Source organism: Halichoeres trimaculatus, unplaced genomic scaffold (genome assembly GCF_033239565.1).
Source record: "Halichoeres trimaculatus isolate MK-OKI-2021-1 unplaced genomic scaffold, fHalTri1.1 fHalTri1_scaffold_14, whole genome shotgun sequence".
Classification (NCBI taxonomy): Eukaryota; Metazoa; Chordata; class Actinopteri; order Labriformes; family Labridae; genus Halichoeres; species Halichoeres trimaculatus.
In genome coordinates, this window is record NW_027437192.1 from 27,776,023 (window position 1) to 27,796,161 (window position 20,139).

At 39.6% G+C, this 20,139-nt stretch overlaps 1 protein-coding gene across 1 annotated transcript; it reads left to right on the forward strand.

The window, feature by feature from the left end:
- The first annotated feature begins 1,341 nt into the window (after positions 1-1,341).
- asns (asparagine synthetase) lies at positions 1,342-19,173 on the forward strand. Its single transcript, XM_074687427.1, has 12 exons — positions 1,342-1,432; positions 3,790-4,045; positions 7,278-7,515; positions 7,614-7,799; positions 7,889-7,990; positions 9,961-10,088; positions 10,203-10,329; positions 12,721-12,827; positions 13,483-13,583; positions 13,848-13,929; positions 14,051-14,206; positions 14,423-19,173. Exons 2-12 carry the CDS (start codon positions 3,797-3,799, stop codon positions 14,630-14,632), a joined length of 1,686 nt encoding a protein of 561 aa, XP_074543528.1. The 5' UTR covers positions 1,342-1,432; positions 3,790-3,796; the 3' UTR covers positions 14,633-19,173.
- Positions 19,174-20,139: the final 966 nt, after the last annotated feature.

Genomic DNA, 20,139 nt, shown 5'->3' on the forward strand with positions numbered 1-20,139 from the left:
TGTTCATGTTGAAGTCCTTTTTGTTCTTTAATTCAAATGCAAAATTAAACTGAACCTTGGATGGTTTTATGCACAAAAGATAAATGTTTTTTTTTGTCTTGAGTGCACCAGAAAACTAAAAACGTCACTTTCTCAGTATTACGAGCATCGATCAGCCAAAGCATTGTGACGACCTGCATGACACTGTTTATGTCCTCATCTGATTAGACCAGGTGCAGCCTCCATGAATCAGATTAAGTTTTCCAAATTTTTCAACGGATAACGGATTTCACTGAGATCCAGAGACCATGTCAACACCTTAATCCCCTGTTCTTTTAGGTCAACTTCTTCCATTGCTGTGGTCTGATTCTGGTGCTCACATGCCCATTAAAGGTGCTGGACAGGAGTCAGCATCAACACCCTGACTGGGTGTCTGAGAACACACTGCTCAGTTGCTCATCTGTTGGACCACAATCAATGACTTTAGGCAAATATTGACAATGTGCCATCCTATTGAAATGTGGAAAAAAATGAAGTCAAAATAATGCTTCATTATTCTGACATGCTGCACTGGTTGAGGTATGCACAGAAGGAAACTGCCTGGAAGAGCCATGGAACTGACACCAGGCCCTTTCTGCTAAGGCCAGCCACACACTTTCTTGAAAAACAAAAAAACAAAAAACAATTTCATAAGACTACTAGACTTCACACTTAATGTGAATGATAGCTATTATTATTGTTGTTGTTTTTATTATTATTATTATTATTATTATTATTATTATTATTATTATTACATTTGCGTATTCTAGTATTTAAACAAGTAATATAATTGATAAAAGCTTAATCACTTCACACTGACTGAGCAAAAAGCAGAGACAGTTAGCAGGTGATGCAACAGCATCTGCTGTTACAACCGGAAACAAACCTGGACCGTCAAGGTGGCGAAAAAAGACTGATGTGAAGGAATACCTTCAAAATATTACCCTTTTATTATTTTGGAAAGTAATGAAAAAAATTGTACAGCTTGCCATAATATCAGAATGCAGTATCTTTACATGACGAACGTCTTAAAAAAATAAATAATAACCCCCCCCCCCCCCAAAAAAAAAAAAAAAAAAAAAAAAAAAAAGTGAATAAACAGAAAATAGTGTGGGAAAACCACAGTCTATGGGGAAAACACTCCACTGCTGTCTTCTATTCAAAGACAAGTAGGTCCGATCTAATTTTTTTTTAAAGGTAAATTTATTTTGATAACATTTAATGTAATATTTTCACAAACGTTTACGTCGGCGATCTTGTGTAGACGGTCACGCGCGCTTTTATTATGAAGGGTGATTTCCGGTTTGGTTTTAATTGTCCATACAAAGAGCCGGTAGTTAATCTGGAGGACAGTTGCATCAGTTCAGCTCTTCAGCAACATTTGACACAGTTCCAAGAATCATCTAAAAGACACGTGAGTATCCTGATTCAGGTCCATTATGTATTTATCCATCTGTCTGCATTTTGATCGGATGAAAGTAATCTTAAAATAGACGGAGTTTGACCGCGAATCCTGCTTCAAAAACTTATAAATTGGGGTTCACCTTACGTTACTGATAAAACCCACGAGATATACACAAAAAACATTATCGCAATTTCGATCAATGATATGTTCTGATAATTCGGCGTATGCATGGTCCACCAAGTATCATTTTTTTCTTAAAATTTTTTAACATGTATATAATTCACATGGCCAATGGTAGCCGGACCCGGCGTGGAGCTGCATGAGCCGGGAGAGGATGATGGGAGGAAAGGACGACCCAGTCACGAATTTACACTGAGAGAAGCACACGTAACCTAAGCCGAATAAGACTACGTTGAGAAATAGCTAATTTTACATCCGTGAAAATTTTGTCAGCTTTTTAAAAATATGCCGCAGGTTGAACAAATATTATATCAGCATCGTTTCAAATGGCGTTCAATGTCATGTGGAGTTGATATCAGAGAACGTACAGCTACGCTAGCTTAATGCAAGGTCTACACATGGAGAGCCTGTGTAACTGCACATTGGAGCAGTCTACATCAATGTTGGGGTACTGCTTAAATGTTGTATTTAGTAAATGAAGGTGAAAATAAAACTTGTGCGTAAATAACACAACATTTTTAATAAAAGAAGTTAAAAAAATCACCATAATGTAGGAAATAAATGAATGATAAAATGTCTCTGAGCAGCTTTGAATATTAGGAAACTTGTTCTCAACTTTAAGCTTATCAAATTGTATTGTTAATTAAGCTAAACCCCACATATTGTGTGCACAGGAAGACAATTCAAGGCTATTTACTGAATGTAGAAATGTGGAGTCACTTTTGTCCCAGTTGCTTTCACTAGATTTTTATGTAATGGTGAAATTTAAACCAAGTGCGTCAGGGATACTAGTGTCCCTTTTTCTCCCTCAGACACCACACCGGCTAGCAACAGCCTCTGGGTTTGAAAGACTCATTGTGATGCTGTGAAATAAATCTCCTAGCAAACTGTTGTCAGATGGGAAAAGGGGGCCCAGCGGGACAAACATGCTCTTTGTTTGCATTAGAGAATCCTGGATGTAATGGATCAGAATAAACAGCCATACTTCTGGACAATTCAATGCTGTACTGACTCATTTTTGATTTTTTTCTATGTCTTTTCTTAAAGAAAGGTAGGTCAGGGGGGAGGTAGGAGACTGAGGAGAGAGTGGGGAATGCCATGTGGCCATGGGCCAGGGGCAGGAATTTAACCTCTTTGATTGCCCACTTTAACAACTGCAGCATTGCCATACTGTGTGCAGTTAAACGGCAAAGCCAAACTGGCTTCTTAGGTAAAAAAAAAGTTCTGAATAACTCCCGTTGATTCCCATTGAAGTCCAGAGAGGGGCTGCTGTGTAAAAGTGGACGACAATGTGTTACAGGAAAGTATGTTTCTGGAAGAAAATCCCTGCCAGGCTGGGGTTGTTCTTCAGGGTGTCTGATTTATTACAGATATACTTATAATGAAAACCCTGTTGGAAACCAGAAACAGATGCCGAACTACTGCTATAACTACTTCACAGCCACACCTCTCCATTGATAAAAACTGAAATATAATACTTTGCTGAACACAGAAGTTGTTTGTCCACTTGAAACTTATAAACCACACAAACAGGCTAACAAACTAATCAAATGGGATCATCTTTTTAATGACTACTGTGCTGTGACAGACAAAAAAGAGCTTTCAGTTAGGGGGATGATGTAGCTTTAAAGACTGCATCAGAGGTAAGAAGCAGCTGTTTTATTAAGCTATTTATTTTTTTGATAAGAGATCCTACCTGAAAGAAAAAAGTTCTTATTTTCAAGTTTCCCCAGTTAAGTAAAGACTTAGCAAAATCTGACAGGGAACCTGCCAGGAACAAAACAGCCCCTGTAGTGGGACATCGTGTTGGTGTTTTATAGCAGACACTGCAGGTGCCAGGTAGAGTTAAACCAAAAGCCTTTGCAGCTGTCAGTCATAAAGATCCTGAGACTTATTAAATAAGGCTAAGGTTAAAAAAATAGTTTTTTATTTTTAATGTTTCATTTTAAGTTGCACCAAATTTTCTAGGGCAGTGTTAAGTCTGGACTGCAGGAAGGCCAGTTTAGCAAGCTCTTCTACTACAGAGCCATGTGTTGTATGCAGATTGCGGCTTATCTTGCTGAAATACTTTAAGTTTATTTTTATAAGCATTTTACACAGTATACAGACTTTATTAAAAAATATTTGGTGTAATAATAAACCTGTGCTGATACATGTTCTTCTGTTTTTCCATGCATCCTCCTCAGGGCTGAAATGTGTGGGATCTGGGCTTTGTTTGGCAGCGATGAGTGCCTGTCAGTTCAGTGCACCAGTGCCATGAAGATCGCTCACAGGGGCCCCGACGCTTTCCGCTTTGAGAACGTTAACGGCCACACTAACTGCTGTTTCGGCTTCCACCGACTTGCTATCGTGGACCAGCTGTATGGCATGCAGCCCTTGCGGATCAAGAAGTTTCCCTTCCTGTGGCTCTGCTACAACGGAGAGATTTACAACCACCAAACAGTAAGGAAAAAATTGAGAGATCAATCAAAAAATACACAATAATGTATTTATGACTCAAAGATTTTTGAGCATGTTCATGTTTGTAGTTTGGGTTAGGGATGGCAGTAGATGCTACCCCAGTGTTTCTCCTCACTCAAACAATGCTCTGGCTAATTTAGCATTTTTCTTTTTTTAGCCATATAAGCTCCCCATCTGCTATTCCTAAACTGTTGGATGATCTATTTCTCTGTCTCTCTGTGGTGAGAAGTGTTCCCATAACCACTCTTCAAGTAACACAGAGTGTGAGACATGACAGGCATTATGCTATTATGAGAGCTTGAGTTTCTTTAAGGGGCCCTAATACATTCAACATTCTCACACCTGGTCAGGTTTTATTTGTTTTCATTTACTGTAATAATTTCATGAACAAAGATACCTAACAAGAGGTGCAGACCTCCACCAAGCATATTGTGATTGTGATGGAACACTTTAGTCCTACTTTAATGTTATACTTCCTTTCAGCAGACTGTCTGCTACAATCTGGTGTTAGTTGCAGGTTTGTACAATAATGTGTTAACTGCCAGTGTTGAAAATTATGATGGCCCTGTACATATTTCATATTACAGATCTTAGTTTCCAGAATTTGCCAGGAACTGGGTTGTACTTTAACATCTGTCAGAAATTATGGTGACCTTGTCTTATATTGTTTTGCAAAGCAATCCGACCATTCATGGTGGAGTTAAATACACATATGGTGAAAATGGCCCCATCTCACAATGATAAAGAATTCTTTAAAAAAGTCCTGGATCCAGATGGTGAACTAGATCACCTCCAAAATTTAATCACTTCTTCCTTATCCCATTTTGAACATTTTCTGAAAACTTCATCAAAGTCTGTCCGATACTTTTTGAGTTATGTTGTTCACAGACAAACAGACAAACTCTTTGGCAGAGGTAAAGAAAGCATGCATACCCTACAGACTCACAGGACACTTTACTTGGTGCTCTAAATCCTGAGCCTACTATCTGTACATGTCAGCAGAGATCTAGACTCATCAGACCAGCTGAAGTAATATTAGTCCTCTATAGTCCAGTGTTGGTGAGCCTGTGTGAACTGTAGCCTCTGTTTCCTGTTCTTAGCTGACAGGAGTGTCACCTGGTTTGGTCTGCTGCTGCTGTAGCCTTTCACGCTAACCCCTCCATCAACAAGATTTTTTTTTTCTTTTTGGAACCATTTCAAAACCCTAGAGATGGTTGTAGGTAGGGCTCAACAGTTAATCAAATTTAAACTGACATCTCAATGTAATAGAATACAATTTTCATATTGCAAAGGCTGCAATTAACAAAAAAACCCCAAAACAAAATAATTTTAAAGTGGATTGACTTGAGTTTGTGTTTAGTTACTGATGAGAGATCAGTACAATTTTTATACAATTAATATTTTTCAATTTATGTTCACACAGTATTTCTTTTTAATTTTATAAAAAAGTGCATTCCACATGCTGACATATTTCTGTGGTTGAGTCAGAGATCTGGTCTTATTTACATTTCTGCTCTGTATTTTGTGTGAGATCCATAAACGAGAGGATTTATATTTATTTTTTATTTCATTGTTGGTACCAGGCCTGTCGTTCTGCAGTGCATTGTTCCTTTCTCTGATTTTATTGAAGGAAATTAATGATAATATTATTAAAAGTCAACAAGGCTTGAAGTCAAATCAATCAGTCAATATTCTACTGTAATTGTAATAGTCAAATCAAGATATGTTGTTCGTATCACTTCATGCTTCAATTTATCTCATTTCATCATAGCATGTAGGCCTCAGGAAAAAAATGTTTATATGTTGACAGTATCCTTTGTTGTGTTGGTCATACTGTAGAATGTTTTATTGCTTGTGTTTAGTGAATAATGTAGCGATAAACACCCCTCCCCAAAATCACTTGCTAAATAGCAATCAAAATATTGGTCCAAAATAAAAAAAAATGAAAAAAAAAGTTTTTTTTTTCCAAAATTGTTCAGGCCTAGTTGTAGGTGAAAATCCCAACAACTATGTTATATTCAAAGCCCCATAAATCATCTTTGTTCTGTATTCTGATGCTTAGTTTAAACTTCAAGCAGCTCATCTTCACCATGTGTACATGACTAAATGCTGCAGAGTTGCTGCCATTTGATTGGCTGATTAGACATTTGTGTTAATGAGCAGTTATTTTTTTATTTTATTTAGCCAGTTTTTAGAACCCATTGAGATTAGGATCTCTTTCACAAGGGTGGGGTCAAAAAGTCAACAGCATGTCATATGTAGTTAAAACAAAGTGACAGTGTAGATTAGCAACAGTGTTTTTATTAAGAAGTGTGGTAGCTGTAACACAACAACAAAATACCAGTTTAAGGTTTTTTAAAAAATGGTCTCACGCCATCTGTCCTTCAGGGTGGAATGGAAAACTTCAAGTGGGATAACTCCTCCTTTGTCAAACAACAACATCCTTTGTCCTGCTCCAGTTTCGCTCTGTTACCGCTCCCATCACAAGTCTGAAGTATGTCCAAACCTGCCCCAGAATCTGGTGTCAATCGATTTTTAAGACCAAAATAGCATTAGTGTGACTCAGTTTTTCAGTTTTGGCGGGTTAAACATTTGCAGCTTACAGAGTCTTAAATATAACGAATTTTCTGCTTCACTCTTTCTTAAGAGGCTGTCAGCAGAGCTTCTTTTGGTTTTGAACCTTTATTGGGATAAAAAAGGTCACCAGTCTTGACAGGAGGCTGTAGTCGGAGCTTGAGTTTCAGAAGTAGCCAGTGTGTTGGAGTTTTGTAGCCTGTTTTTAGACTGTGTGATTTGGTGCAGGTGTTTGCAGCACATGCTTTATCTTCAAGGCTGTTCAAAGCTGGGAGCTGACATAACATGCAGAGTTTGGGCTGCACGTATAGACCCTGGGAAAAAAAAAAAAAAAGCAGGACACAACACACCAAACATTGCGCTAGATAAAAAAGCTTCTGCTCTTTGCGGTCTGCAGATGGTGCCTGATTACCTCTGAAACACTTTAGACACAGGAAATCAGACCTTATGAAATGAATGGATGTTGGAGTGCAGTTTCATGCAAAATTGATACATCAGTGCAAATAGAAACAGTTTATAGTTGGAGTTTGAGAATTAAATGGAAACTTTATCCACACCAGACTTTCTTTTTTGTTTATTTTTTGTCTTAAAACTTTACTGATCCTAATTCGGATAACCTGTGTTTTTAATGATCTTTTAGCTGAAGAAGCAGTTTGAGTTTGAACACCAGACCAAAGTGGACGGGGAGATTCTGCTCCACTTGTACGACCGTTTTGGCATCCAGAAGATGGCTACTCTCCTGGATGGCGTCTTTGCTTTCGTTCTGCTGGACACAGCCAATAGAAAAGTCTTTCTTGGGAGAGATACGTACGGTGTGCGGCCTTTGTTCAAACTCCTCACAGATGATGGATTCCTTGCAGTGTGCTCAGAAGCCAAAGGTAACAACCGAGTTTATCCTCCTTCCTGTTTTTAATTTTGGGGATAAAGTTTTTCCTGCTCTTTATCTTTGTTTAATCATTTGTTTCTCTGCTCAAAGGTCTAACAAACATTACCCATGCAATGGCCACCCCTGCCAACATCACCCCCTTCCTGCCCGGTCACTTCGAGGTCTTTGATTTGAAGCAGAACGGCAAAGTTCAGTCCATCCAAATGGAGCCGTTTCACTGCTGCACTAAGGAGCCTGCTCATGCCATTTATGACCCAGTGGAGAGACTGCCGACAAGTATAAGACTTCCTTCTGCTTACTCATATTGATATAGTCTCATGATAAGCATGTGTTGACATGTCTGGTAAAACCTGATATCTCCACAGGTTTTGATGAGGAAACGGTGAAGGGCAACATCAGGATGCTGTTTGAGAACGCTTTGAGAAAACGTCTCATGGCTCACAGGAGAATAGGTTGTCTCCTGTCAGGTAATCAGAAGTTCTGGCACTTCGTTATTTATGATGATATTTTTCATTTTTCCAAACACTGATTCTGGACTAAGATGTGAGAAATCATGGAATCACTTCTTTACAGAGTATGGAATCACTTCTTTACAGAGTCTGTATAAAACTGTAGAATCTGTTGGGTAGGTGATGCCTGTACTGATGATGTTTGTCTCTTGAAACAAATATCAGCCACTGGACCCTCTCTTAGTTTGTATCTCACTTCAAGTAAGAGAGAGGCTGTATTAAGGAAGGAAGTAACAGGGACAAAATGAGGCTGAGGCTGAAGGATGAGAGGGGGCAGAACAGAGAGGGAATGTGGCACTCGTAGAGTAAACAGCTCCACCTACTTTCACCATTTGGGTTCTGGACTGTGTTAGTTACACCCCTTTACCGGGCCTCCAGAAATGTGTGCCTGAAACCTTTTTAAAACGGCCCTCAGACTGTACCTCCACTCACTGCAAACGCAAGCAAAGAAGAAACCATGAGAATACCCTGTATGTCCGTTAACTTACTTCAGCTTTTACTACAACTTTTACTACTAATCTTTGCAAATTTATTTAAAATAAAAAAAAAACAACCTTAGAAATTACATGTAGATAATTATTTACAGCCTTTGACACAGAGCTGAAAATTGAGCTCAGGTGCATCCTGTTTCCATTGATCATCCTTGAGATGTTGCTATAGCTCAATTTGGGTCCACCTGTGGTATATTCAGTAGATTGGGCCTGATGTGGAAAGGTACACACCTGTCTATATAAGGTCCCACAGGTGACAGAGCATGTCAGAGCACAAACCAAGCAGGAAGTCAGAGGAACTGTCTGTAGACCTCAGAGACAGGATGGTCTCCAGGCACAAATCAAGAGAAGGATCCAGAAACATTTCTGCTGGTTTGAAGGTCCCAATGAGCCCAGAGGACTCCATCATCTGTGAATGGAAGAAGTTCAGAACCACCAGGATTCCCCCTAGAGCTCGACCCCCATCCAAACTGAGCATCAGGGGAGAAGGGCCATAGTCAGGGAGGAGACCAAGAACCTGATGGCCCCTCTGTCAGAGCTCCAGAGGTCCTCTGTAGAGACAGGAGAACTTTCCAGAAGGACAACCATCGATCCACCAATCAGTCCTGTATGGTAGAGCGGCCAAACGAAGCCACTCCTTTATAAAAGGCTCTTGGCAGTCCATTTGGAGTTTTCCAAAAGGTCCCTGAAGGACTCTCAGACCATGAGAAAGAAAAATTCTCAGCTCTGATGAGACAAAGATTGAACTCTTTGGTGTGAATGCCAGGCATCGTGTTTTGAGGAAACCAACCACCGCTCATCACCTGGACCATACCATCCCTACAGTGAAGCATGGTGGTGTCAGCATCATGCTGTGGGGATGTTTTTCTGCAGCAGGGACTGGGAGACCAGTCAGGATTGAGGGAAAGATGAATGCAGCAATGTACAGAGACATCCTGGATGAAAACCTGCTCCAGAGTGCTCTGACCTCAGCAACGACCCTAAGACCACAGCTAAGATATCAAAGTAGTGGCTTCAGGAAAACTCTGTGAATGTCCTTTAGTGGACCAGCCAGTGCCCAGACTTGAATCCGGTCAGACATCTCTGAAGAGATCTGAAAATGGATGTGCAGCGGTGTTCCCAATCCAACCTGATGGCGCTTGAGAGGAGCTGCAAAAAGGAATGGACCAAACTGTCCAAGGAGAGGTGTACCAAGCTTGTGGAATCAAATCCACAAAGACTTGAAGCTATAAATTGCTGCCAAAAGTGCATCAACAAAGTATTGTGTAAAGGGTGTGAATACTTACATGATGTCTTAGTTTTTTTTATTTTCAATACATTTGCAAAAATTTCAAAAAGACTTTTTCCACATTGTCATTATTGGGTGTTCTGTGCAGAGTTTATTTCAGTGCAGAACATCTTGGGTTCACATGTTTAATGTTCCTGTTCCTCCCTCAGGTGGTTTGGACTCCAGTTTGGTCGCTGCCACACTGGTAAAGCTGGCCAAAGAAGAGAAGCTGCAGTATCCCATTCAGACGTTTTCAATCGGGTCAGAGGGCAGTCCAGACATCATCGCTGCTCGCAAGGTCTGTTCAGTTCAAGTCACAAAGCCAGAAACCAATGACTAGAGTATTTGGTCTTCACTTTATGATGTTAAGTATCTATGATTTGTTTGGAGTCAGCAGTTTTTTGTTTGTTAGGTTGCAGCTCACATCGGCAGCGAACACCATGAGGTGAACTTCACTGCGGAAGAAGGGATTCAGGCTGTGGAGGAAGTCATCTTTCACCTGGAGACCTATGACATCACCACCATTCGTGCCTCTGTTGGTAAGCCAGTGTGCTGCAAGAACAAGCTGAAGAGTCAAAAATAATTGGGGTATTTAAAGGTGAATAAAAATAGACTGTCCTCAAATAGAGCTTTCCCTTTCTTTCTGATCAATCATAGCTCTGCTAGCTAATATCATTCATACATATCCATATATTGCTATGGTAGCTCACTGGAGCCTGGTGCTGTGTGTGGTTTAGTGTCTTGCCCAGGGACACTTTGATATGTAACTGTCATTTATAGTCATAAAAACCTTGTGTTAAAAAGTGTTGTGTTGTCCCCTCTTGCATTACTTCAGTACAGCTGATGTGTCACCTTGTTGGCTGTTCCTAACTGTTAATAGTGGTAATTATAGCCTATATTTAGTACATTTTCAAACTGTCATCTGCAGATTCTGATATCATCTCTGGTTCAAGTATCCTGCGTCCCTTCTGAATTAGTAATAGTTTTTAGTAAATAAGAGATGTAATTAATGTGTAACTTTCTGTCTGTGAAAGTTTGAGAAGCTCAAATTTCTGCATTGCTCATTGGTTTGTGCTCACTGATGTGTCCGTAATGTGTGTGCTGCATCGATGCATTCCTCTTTCCTCCTGACTGACTGCTTTGAATCACTCTGGATTCACTGCTGTTGGTTTAACAGTCAGAGGTCAAAGGGGGCAACATGTGGGACATTAACTGTGGGATTACCCATCACTGCTTCTCTAAAGAGCTCTCTGAAACTAAACTGTTGTCTCATGTCAGACTTTTTACTGACTAAAGCCCACATTTTAAACTGGTTCCATCTGCAGAATCAGTGCATAGTTTTGCTCTGCTAGCTCTGATCCATAGCTTCTGAAAGCTGTATGTGAATGGCCTGTTATAAACAGTGTAGTGTATTGAATATTTATTTATTTATTTATTTTTTTTTTTTTAAGATTTCATTTTTTTTCTGTTCTGCATGTCTGCTCCATTTCATGTTACCAATGAAGTAAAACAAGGAAGCAACCTATCTTCTATTTAGTTTAATTTCTACATGACTGATTTATCAAATAGGCTAAGTTTGTGTAAAACTGGCTGTATGTATGTATGGTTGGCAGTAGAGCCCGACCGATATGGGATTTTTGGGGCCGATGTCGATACCGATACTGGGGACAAAAAGAAGCTGATATCCGATATATCCGCTGATATATGTAATAAATTCATTGATATACACAGGATTAATACTGTATATGAACACAAATTATTACAAGCTATTGAAAAGCTCCATCTTCTATTTAATGCATGGGACTAAACTAGATTTCAAGTAACAATGTAGCTGCTTTCAAAACATGCAATAAATGCAATTACAACAAAATACATTGAAACATTTTCAAAAATTATCTCAATGGAGACAATAACTTGTGAATTTATAAGCCCAGGTTAATACTGCATGGCATTATGAAGTGAGATGCTGTGTAGTAGCCTTATATTAATTGACACACGAGCAGGAGCGACAGAATCTCCGCGGAGCAAAAATTTTTTATAATCGGCTACATTTTGGCCAATGTTGATTAATCGGTGACAGGCTATAATCGTCACGCTCGATTAATTGGTCAGGCTCTAGTTGGCAGTACAGTGATGAACCATCTTATGTACGCTGACGATTGTGTGATTTTTAGTCCGAGTTCTGCTGGCCTGCAGCAGCTCCTTAATCTATGCTCCATGCACGGGGATCAACACGATATGAAGTACAATGACCTAAAAAGTGTGATTATGATTTGCAGAGCCATAGGAGTTATACATATGACTTTTCCTGACTTTAAACTCTCAGGTTACGTCCTCAATATCAGCAGTGAAGTGAAATATCTTGGTCATGTAATCACCGACCATATGGCTGACGATGAGGACATGTATCGTCAGTGTCGTATGCTGTATGTGCGAGCTAATATATTGTCTCGTAAATTCGATTATTGCACCAGTGATGTGAAGCTGACTTTGTTTAAAGCGTAATGTTCACCTTTGTGAATCTATCTATCTATCTATCTATCTATCTATCTATCTATCTATCTATCTATCTATCTATCTATCTATCTATCTATCTATCTATCTATCTATCTATCTATCTATCTATCTATCTATCTATCTATCTATCTATCTGTTCCTTTAAAGAAATATTTGAATACATGCTGCTGACTGTGCTCTTTTCTGAGACTCATAACATTATAGTTTTGGCCCAGAAAAGATGCTTTATAGAAAATCATGTCTGCACTCAAACTATCAGCAGTGTGAGTGCAGTCTATATAATTAATCATTAAGCACAGTGGTACATCAGATTTGATGAACTTTGTGGCTTGCTTGGATTTTCAGACCTTGTTTATCAAATGTTGTTTTCTGATTTGTGTCCTCGCATTGAAATGAACCTTGTCTCTCTGCAGGGATGTACCTGGTCTCAAAGTACATCAGGGAGAAGTCGGACAGTGTAGTGATCTTTTCTGGAGAGGGAGCTGACGAGCTGACTCAGGGATACATTTACTTCCACAAGGCAAGTCATTCAGAGACAATAAACCTCACACCACCTCTGATATGAACACACATGCAAGTGTGAGAGACTTGTTCGGTGTTATTTGTCTCTTTAAGTAGCAAGGATCAGAGGACACGCTGTGGTCTAGTTAAATTCAGATATGCTGTAATATAGAAATATGATCTAACGTGGTTTCCTTTTCATTGTTTTACAAAAGAAACTTCAGCAAAAAGCTGTGAACAGTGAACAGAGTTGTTAATTTGGTGCAGAAGTATTTATCAGATAATCTGGTTGTTGTTAGCTGATCTCCAGTGGCCACAGGCCTTATCTTAACTGTGTGTATAACCAAGATATCATCATACTTTCCATTACTTTAGCTGAAAAACTAAGTGTTGCATGAGAAATTTGAATCAACAGAATTTTATTTAAACTGCTGGTTGCTTTTTTCTGCAGCTTGAGTCTTCACACTAACATTCAGATCAGACTTGAGATCCACTGAGTGTGAAACTGAAATGTCACAGATCTGTTCAAGCTGACGTTCCAGCGTGTGACCTTTTACATACCTGTGTCATAGGTGCTTCTACAAACATGTGTTGGACGTGTTGAATTCATCATGTGAATGTAAAGGGGAGCATGTTAAACATTAAGTGCTGATGGTGATGTGTTTTTCCTTCAGGCTCCGACTCCTGCAGCAGCTGCAGAGGACAGCATTCGTCTGTTGAAAGAGCTCTACCTGTTTGATGTCCTGCGTGCTGATCGCACCACTGCTGCACACGGGTAACACCTTTAGCATTTACCTCTCACACTAACAACAAACAGTGCAGCTACTGGTGACTTTTTATTTCTGTATTATTTAACCAAATGCAACAGCTATTGTTTTTTGTCAATATGTCTTCACCTTTCATTAAAGAAATCCTAAAGTGCATCATGTGACCTAATCTGATTATAATCATTTTTTTCTTTACCCTCTTTTGAATTCAATCTGATATCTTTAATCTGATCAAAATAAGCTCTGATCTCTGATCTTTTCCTCTCTGTCAGTCTGGAGCTCAGAGTGCCTTTCCTGGACCACAGATTCACAGCGTACTACCTCTCTCTGCCTGAGGACATGAGGACTCCAAAGGTCAGCTGGTAGTCACACCTGCTGCACTACCTGAGCACACGAACCTGCTTTGACTTCTCTTTCCAAACTGGGGGTCAGTTTCTCTCTGTAACAGTCGTCTTGTGTGTTCCTCTGAACGCAGCATGGAGTGGAGAAGCATCTCTTGAGGGACTCCTTCAAAGGGATGAACCTGATCCCTGATGAGATCCTGTGGAGGCGTAAAGAGGCCTTCAGTGACGGGATGATGTCTGCCAAGAAGTCCTGGTACGTCTGCCTGCAGGAGCACCTGGAGTCCATGGTAAGGGTCGCTGCAGGATCGTCACCTGTGAGAAAAGTACAGGATTTTTCAAACAGCTACTTGGTGTCAGATATTTTGTTCAGCTTCAGCAAAATTTTGCCAGAGTAAAGTCATTTCTTTACGGTAAAATTCAGAGTGAGATTCTTTTTTTTGTTGTATTGACATAAAGAGTCATCTGTTCTTACAGTATCTGACCTGCTCTGTGTCTTCTCCTAGGTGAACGATAATCAGATGGAGAAAGCTCATAAGACCTTCCCTCACCTCCCTCCTCCTTCCAAAGAGGCCTATTATTACAGGCAGGTGTTTGAGAAGCACTTCCCCGGCCGCGCAGACTGGCTGTCACATTACTGGATGCCCCGCTGGATCAACGCCACCGACCCGTCAGCCCGGACCCTGTCCATCTACAAACCTGACAAAGATCAGTGAAGAGCAGCTGTCAGTAACTTCCTCTACACGTGTCATACTCAGCTTTAATGTGAGCTTGGATCTGACCAAACCAACTCCACATGAGTTGTTAGAATGTAGATGTTGTTTGTCTCACTTTGATGGAGTTTGTTTGACTTTTAAAACATAGTGTTTATTGAATTCCGGTTATTTCTAAAGGCTTTAGTAGCAGTTTATTTAGGACTGTGCTTCACTATTTCTCCACACTAGAAAACACAGTGTAGTTAAAAACCAAAATGGTAAAAAAATTAAGATGAAAGAAAGAAAGAGAGACAGGCTTAGGGTTACCATTTTCACCCTTAATATTTGAAGGGGGTTTGTGCTCTCTGTAGGTTTATTCTGTCCCCCTAGGGCCCCTCTTTTTTCTCACACTGGTGTTTCAGTAAACCCTTACTTCAGCGCCTCTTGGCAATAAAACATTAGGCTCCCAGCTCCATAATTCTCCTTCCCTCTGATTGACAAGCATGATTAAGGCCTGCTTTGGGTGCCACAGGTAGACCTTAGTGTCTGAGGCCCATCCCTTGACAGGGAGGAGATCCTCATGTAGGGATGGGCGACAAATTAGGTACTTTTATAGGTACTGACTGAATTCTGTCAAAAGTACCAGGTACCGATTCATGTAAAATCAAAAGGTACCAAGTTTTAGGTACCTAAACGCATCTTTGTGACTGTGAGGAAGTGGAAGAGTAGATGATTTTTTCATACTGGACATGAACACAGCATTGCAAGGTTACATATTGAGGAACAAAAACATTAAATTGAAAAAAAAAAAAATGTATTATTTATCAAATTGACATTTTTACCACATAAACACCATAAAAGTAATGAAAATTGGTACTGTTGAGTATTTTGCGAGGTACCAGGCATCGGTGCTGTATCGTTTCAAATGTTAAAGGCACCCATCCCTATCCTCATGTGATCAGCTCATGAGTCTCTTCTTGCTTTCTTATTTCTCTTCATCTCTGAGGTGTGTGCAAACCCATTCTCCCTGAAGTTGCTTTTTGACATCTAAACTGTAAAAAGTGGGGCCAGCTCTTACAAAAACACAATAGTTTCACTTCTATGTGTTGTCTAGAACTTCCTAACATACCATCTTGTCTTTGTGTAGATGAGTTTATCATGTCCTGTGTGCTGAAAATCTTGCTCCACAGGCACATAGGCATGTCATTCCCCATACTCCCTTATCACTTTCCTTCTCTATCCCCATCCTGTCTCTTAGTAATGACATTTAAACCCAAAGATCAAATAGAACAGAATGGTGTACTTCTGATTTTCAGTAATAGCAAAATAAAACACCTAGTGTGGACAAAATCAAGCTAAAAAGAAGTCACCGATCATCTAAAGTGCTTATTCTGTTCAAAGTCACAGAGGGACTGAGGCTGCCTCAGCTGTCACTGACCTTTAACAGAGCCATCATATACAGGGTGTACATAAAGTCTCTTTACAATTAACAATAATTATTACAAAAGCAAATGAACAGACAAATATGAGGAAATTGTTACAAAATAGAGATTAGATATTGAATTTAAAGAGGGGACTAATTTTGTTGGAGAAGGATGCTGAAAGGCATATTGACTGAACTCTCACACTGACCTACAGCTCACACTGGAGTGGTTTTGCAGCCAAGTGTGAAACAGCCAGGGTGAAGATCAGCACCTCTAAGTCTGAGACCATGGTTCTCAGTTGGAAAAGGGTGGGCTGTCCTCTCTGGGTCAGGGGTGGAGGAGTTAAAGTATCTTGGGATGGGATCTTGTTCACAAGTGTGGGGAAAAAGGAGCAAGAAATTGATGGAGAGACAGACCAATCAGGGCAGCGTCAGCAGTGATGGTAGGCGCTATACCGGCAGCTTGTGGTAAGGAATGAGCTGAACCAGAGGGTAAAGCTCTCAATTTACCGGACAATCTACGTTCCAACCCTCACCTATGACCACAAGCTGTGGGTAGTGACTGAAAGGACACAATCACGAATACAAGCAGCTGAAAGAAGCTTTCTCTGCAGCGTGTCTGGGCACTAACTTAAAGCTCTTCGTGGCACTAACTAAGCTTTTCTCCTTTCTAAATTCTTGCTTGTGTTTGGACAAACGTGTCCGCTAAATGAAATTGTTGAGCTGTCGGACACAATGGAGAGATTATTTCTTTCGCTTGGCTTGGGAATGCCAAGGTATCTCCCCAGAGGAGCTAGCAGAAGTGGCTGGGGACAGGGGCCACTGATCTTCACTGATGACAGTGTTGCTGCTGCGACCCAGATAGGTTGGCGGATGGATAGACCCTGAAAGGCAGATGTTTCCTGGACGTCCACTCCTCCCTTTATCCAACACTGTCCCCATAATTTTTTTTTGTGCCATTCATGAATTGCTGTGTATCTGGTTTTGTTTCAACAAGCAATGACACACATTGTGCCTTTTCTTGAGGGTTAAGCCATTTTTAGATGTTTATTTAACAGAAACTCTTTCATCAACAGAATACCTGAAATACATTAATGCCAGTGATTAAACACTTTGATAACTACTGAGTTTATAGAACTAACCTGATTAAGCTGTCTCAACTGTCTTTGTAATATGTATTTTGAGTTGTAAAGAGACTTTAAGGATACCCTGCATAAAGAAAGACAGACACACCCATACTCACACTTACAGTCAATTTAGAGCCTTACATGAAAAATATGCTAACTTCACACTGAGACCCCCTGACTGAATCCTACAAACTCCATCAAAGTCTGACAAACAATTGAATTCTTTTTTAAAGTTAGGGTCAAATTATGTGTGGTTTACATCTCTGTACTTAATCCCTGTGTAATAGGAGTGATAAGAGAAGACTAACCAGAAATGAAACTACGTTTAGCAGTGCTTTCTGCTAGTACTGTTTAGATTAATAATGATAAAATAGCTTCAGACCATCACTCAACTTCTGACTGATCAATCAGCCTGTCTACATCAAAAGTTAGAAAAATGGGTTTTCAATCTTTAAAAGGAAAAAATAAAAGGAATCTTTTGGAAACAGTAGAGGGCGCTATCTGCTGTGAAGAAAGAGCTCACAGATGAGGTTACACCACCATAACAGCTTGCCTCACTTCAGGTTGTGCTTTCATGTCCAGCTTTTTTCTTCAGATTGATGGTTTCTGTTGCTGTTTTTTGCCTTGTTACTTAACAATCTAGTGGAGCTACCTGTTGTGTCCTTTCAAAATAAAACATTTTTAAAGCAGGAAATACAGTAACATAGGCATGAAGGAGGCAAAATGAAAGCATCACAATCAACAGTTTTATAAAATCTGTTTTCCAGGGTTTAAAGATAAACTGGTCTCTTAAACCTTGATAAGGATCAAACCTACAGTGAGTTGATTTTTTCAGTACATCCCTTGTTTTTGTTGTAATCACCTCTAGCAGAAAGCTGCTAACACCAAAAGCTAGCTGCTGCAGCTTCCTGTTAAGTCTATTATGCAATTAGTATGAAGGACGTGTACACAGATAAAGGTGAGGTGAGTCATGAGTGTGAAACCTTTTCCCTGTGATTCACCTCGCCTCTGCTGGTTTTTATGCGGGGTGAGGTCTGTGGTTAGGGCTGGCTATGCAAACAGAGTATGTGTTGATGTGATAATAGGGACAGAGGAGCATGTGAAGATGATATCTGTCCATATTTAGCATAGAGCATCATTGAGAAGAAGTACATTTTTATCATATGTTACAAAATTTTCTTTTGAGGGAAAAAAACTAATTTCAGTTAAACTTTAATGAGGCATTTCATAATATTTGATCCATTTCAGCTCCCCCGTTCAGCTGCTGTCAGTGCATTCAAGAGACCGTTAAAGGGCCATTTAAGTAATTCTGAACCTAACTTTTGGGTCCTAATGATGAATGGGTACAAAAAAATTTGACTCACAAAAACTGGAATATAACCAAGTCTTTGTCTTATTTTTAGTATAAATTGTCTAAATTAATAGGAGCCATGTTCACCTTCAGGGTTTGAGAAATGTACATGTGTAGTTTCTTGAACTGAAAATAACGGTTTGAAACAAGTTTATTTTTCTAACCTAATTGGCAGATTTATTTTTACTCTAGAAGACAATTAGGAAATAAGACAAGCATTTGCTTACATACCAGATTTGTCTGTGCAAAAAGTATCCACCTGGAAAGAAAAAGCTCTGCCTCTACTGTGATTTTTTTGTCCACCATGGTTTTAGACACCTTGGTGGTCATACAGGGAGCATAACATTCAGGATTGAATTTGTCATTGCTGCCTGCGTCTCAGCTGAAGAGAGAAATCAAATAGAGCTATTTTTAAGCTTTTTTACCTGCTGGTGTCCAGAAAAGCTCTTAAAGTTTACCGATTTAAAAGTATTAGATATTCCTTTAAACTTCAAAATAAACCTTGACTTAGTGGAAAGATTTAACACCGTAAGACAAAAAAATAAAACGGATTAAGGTAAGTCTGTTACGTTGTTTAGTCTACCTCCTGACATTTTCATTTTGTATGATTTCTTTCTTATTGTCCTGATTTTGTGCTGAAAACTGCTGAAATAAATTTCCCACTAACACCAAATTGAGTAGACTTCAGTGTTTGTGTATTGTGTAGTACCGTTATTGTCCACCAGAGAGTGCTGTGCTTCACATTTTAAGCAGCAGATGTTAAAACCTTATGTATGACGAATTTCCAACCTGTAAGGTTACAGCAAGAAGAATCTCAACACCAGAGGTTGCAGTGTGAGGGATAACTAATGGTTATCATCCTGTAAGCAGGACCCCAGGGCAAAGACCCACTGATTCCATGGTCTTTAAGAGCCTGAGAGCAAAACTTACCAAGATGTGAACAAGTTTAGTCTGCTAACAGGAAGGATTTTGTCTGAGTGTGAACAGGTGGAGGTGAGCTGTTGGAGACCTCTTTCCATGGATTTATTTATTATTAGTCGTTTGCAAGAGGCAGTCCTAGTCATTTAAAGAGGAGGTATTGTGCTTTTTTAAAGATTTATACTGTAGGTCTCAAACCCCTGTAGCAGCTTTCCCTGTTCCCTGCTGTATTCACGCTGGTGTTTTAGAGAACGCTTGTTTCAGTCTCCGCCTGAAACTCTTCATTTTAGCTGCTGTCTCTTTAAGGCTCCCTGCTCCACAAACCCCCTCCTTTCTGATAGGCTCTGGTGTTTGAGGCCCTCCCCTCTATAAAATAGTTAGGAGGTCCTTATGCAATGGCCTCATTGTTTCAGCAAGTCTAGTTAAGATCCTTTCACATTTTGTATGAACACCAAGTATTACTTTATATCCATGTCTAAAATATGAGAAAGCACAACACCCCACTTTTAAAATAAAAAATATTTATTAGGCAGGTGTTAAATACATGTTAAACTGTAACTTAAATCATTTCTTATTTTGCAAAATGCCTTATCTACTGCAAGATTTTTGCACTCTTGGGTTTCACCCACACTGTTTAATAACCTGTGTAAAGTCCCTTTGTTGCTGTTTGAAAACTTTTCCCTTCAATTAATATTGTTATATATTGTTT

What these genes read in the sequence shown, in the direction of transcription:
- asns (XM_074687427.1), top strand. Translation starts at nt 3,797, where the DNA reads ATGTGTGGGATCTGGGCTTTGTTTGGCAGCGATGAGTGCCTGTCAGTT. An exon ending in ACATCATCGCTGCTCGCAAG is followed by an intron (nt 10,089 to 10,202) that starts GTCTGTTCAGTT and finishes TTTGTTTGTTAG; the next exon opens with GTTGCAGCTCACATCGGCAG. An exon ending in CACCATTCGTGCCTCTGTTG is followed by an intron (nt 10,330 to 12,720) that starts GTAAGCCAGTGT and finishes GTCTCTCTGCAG; the next exon opens with GGATGTACCTGGTCTCAAAG.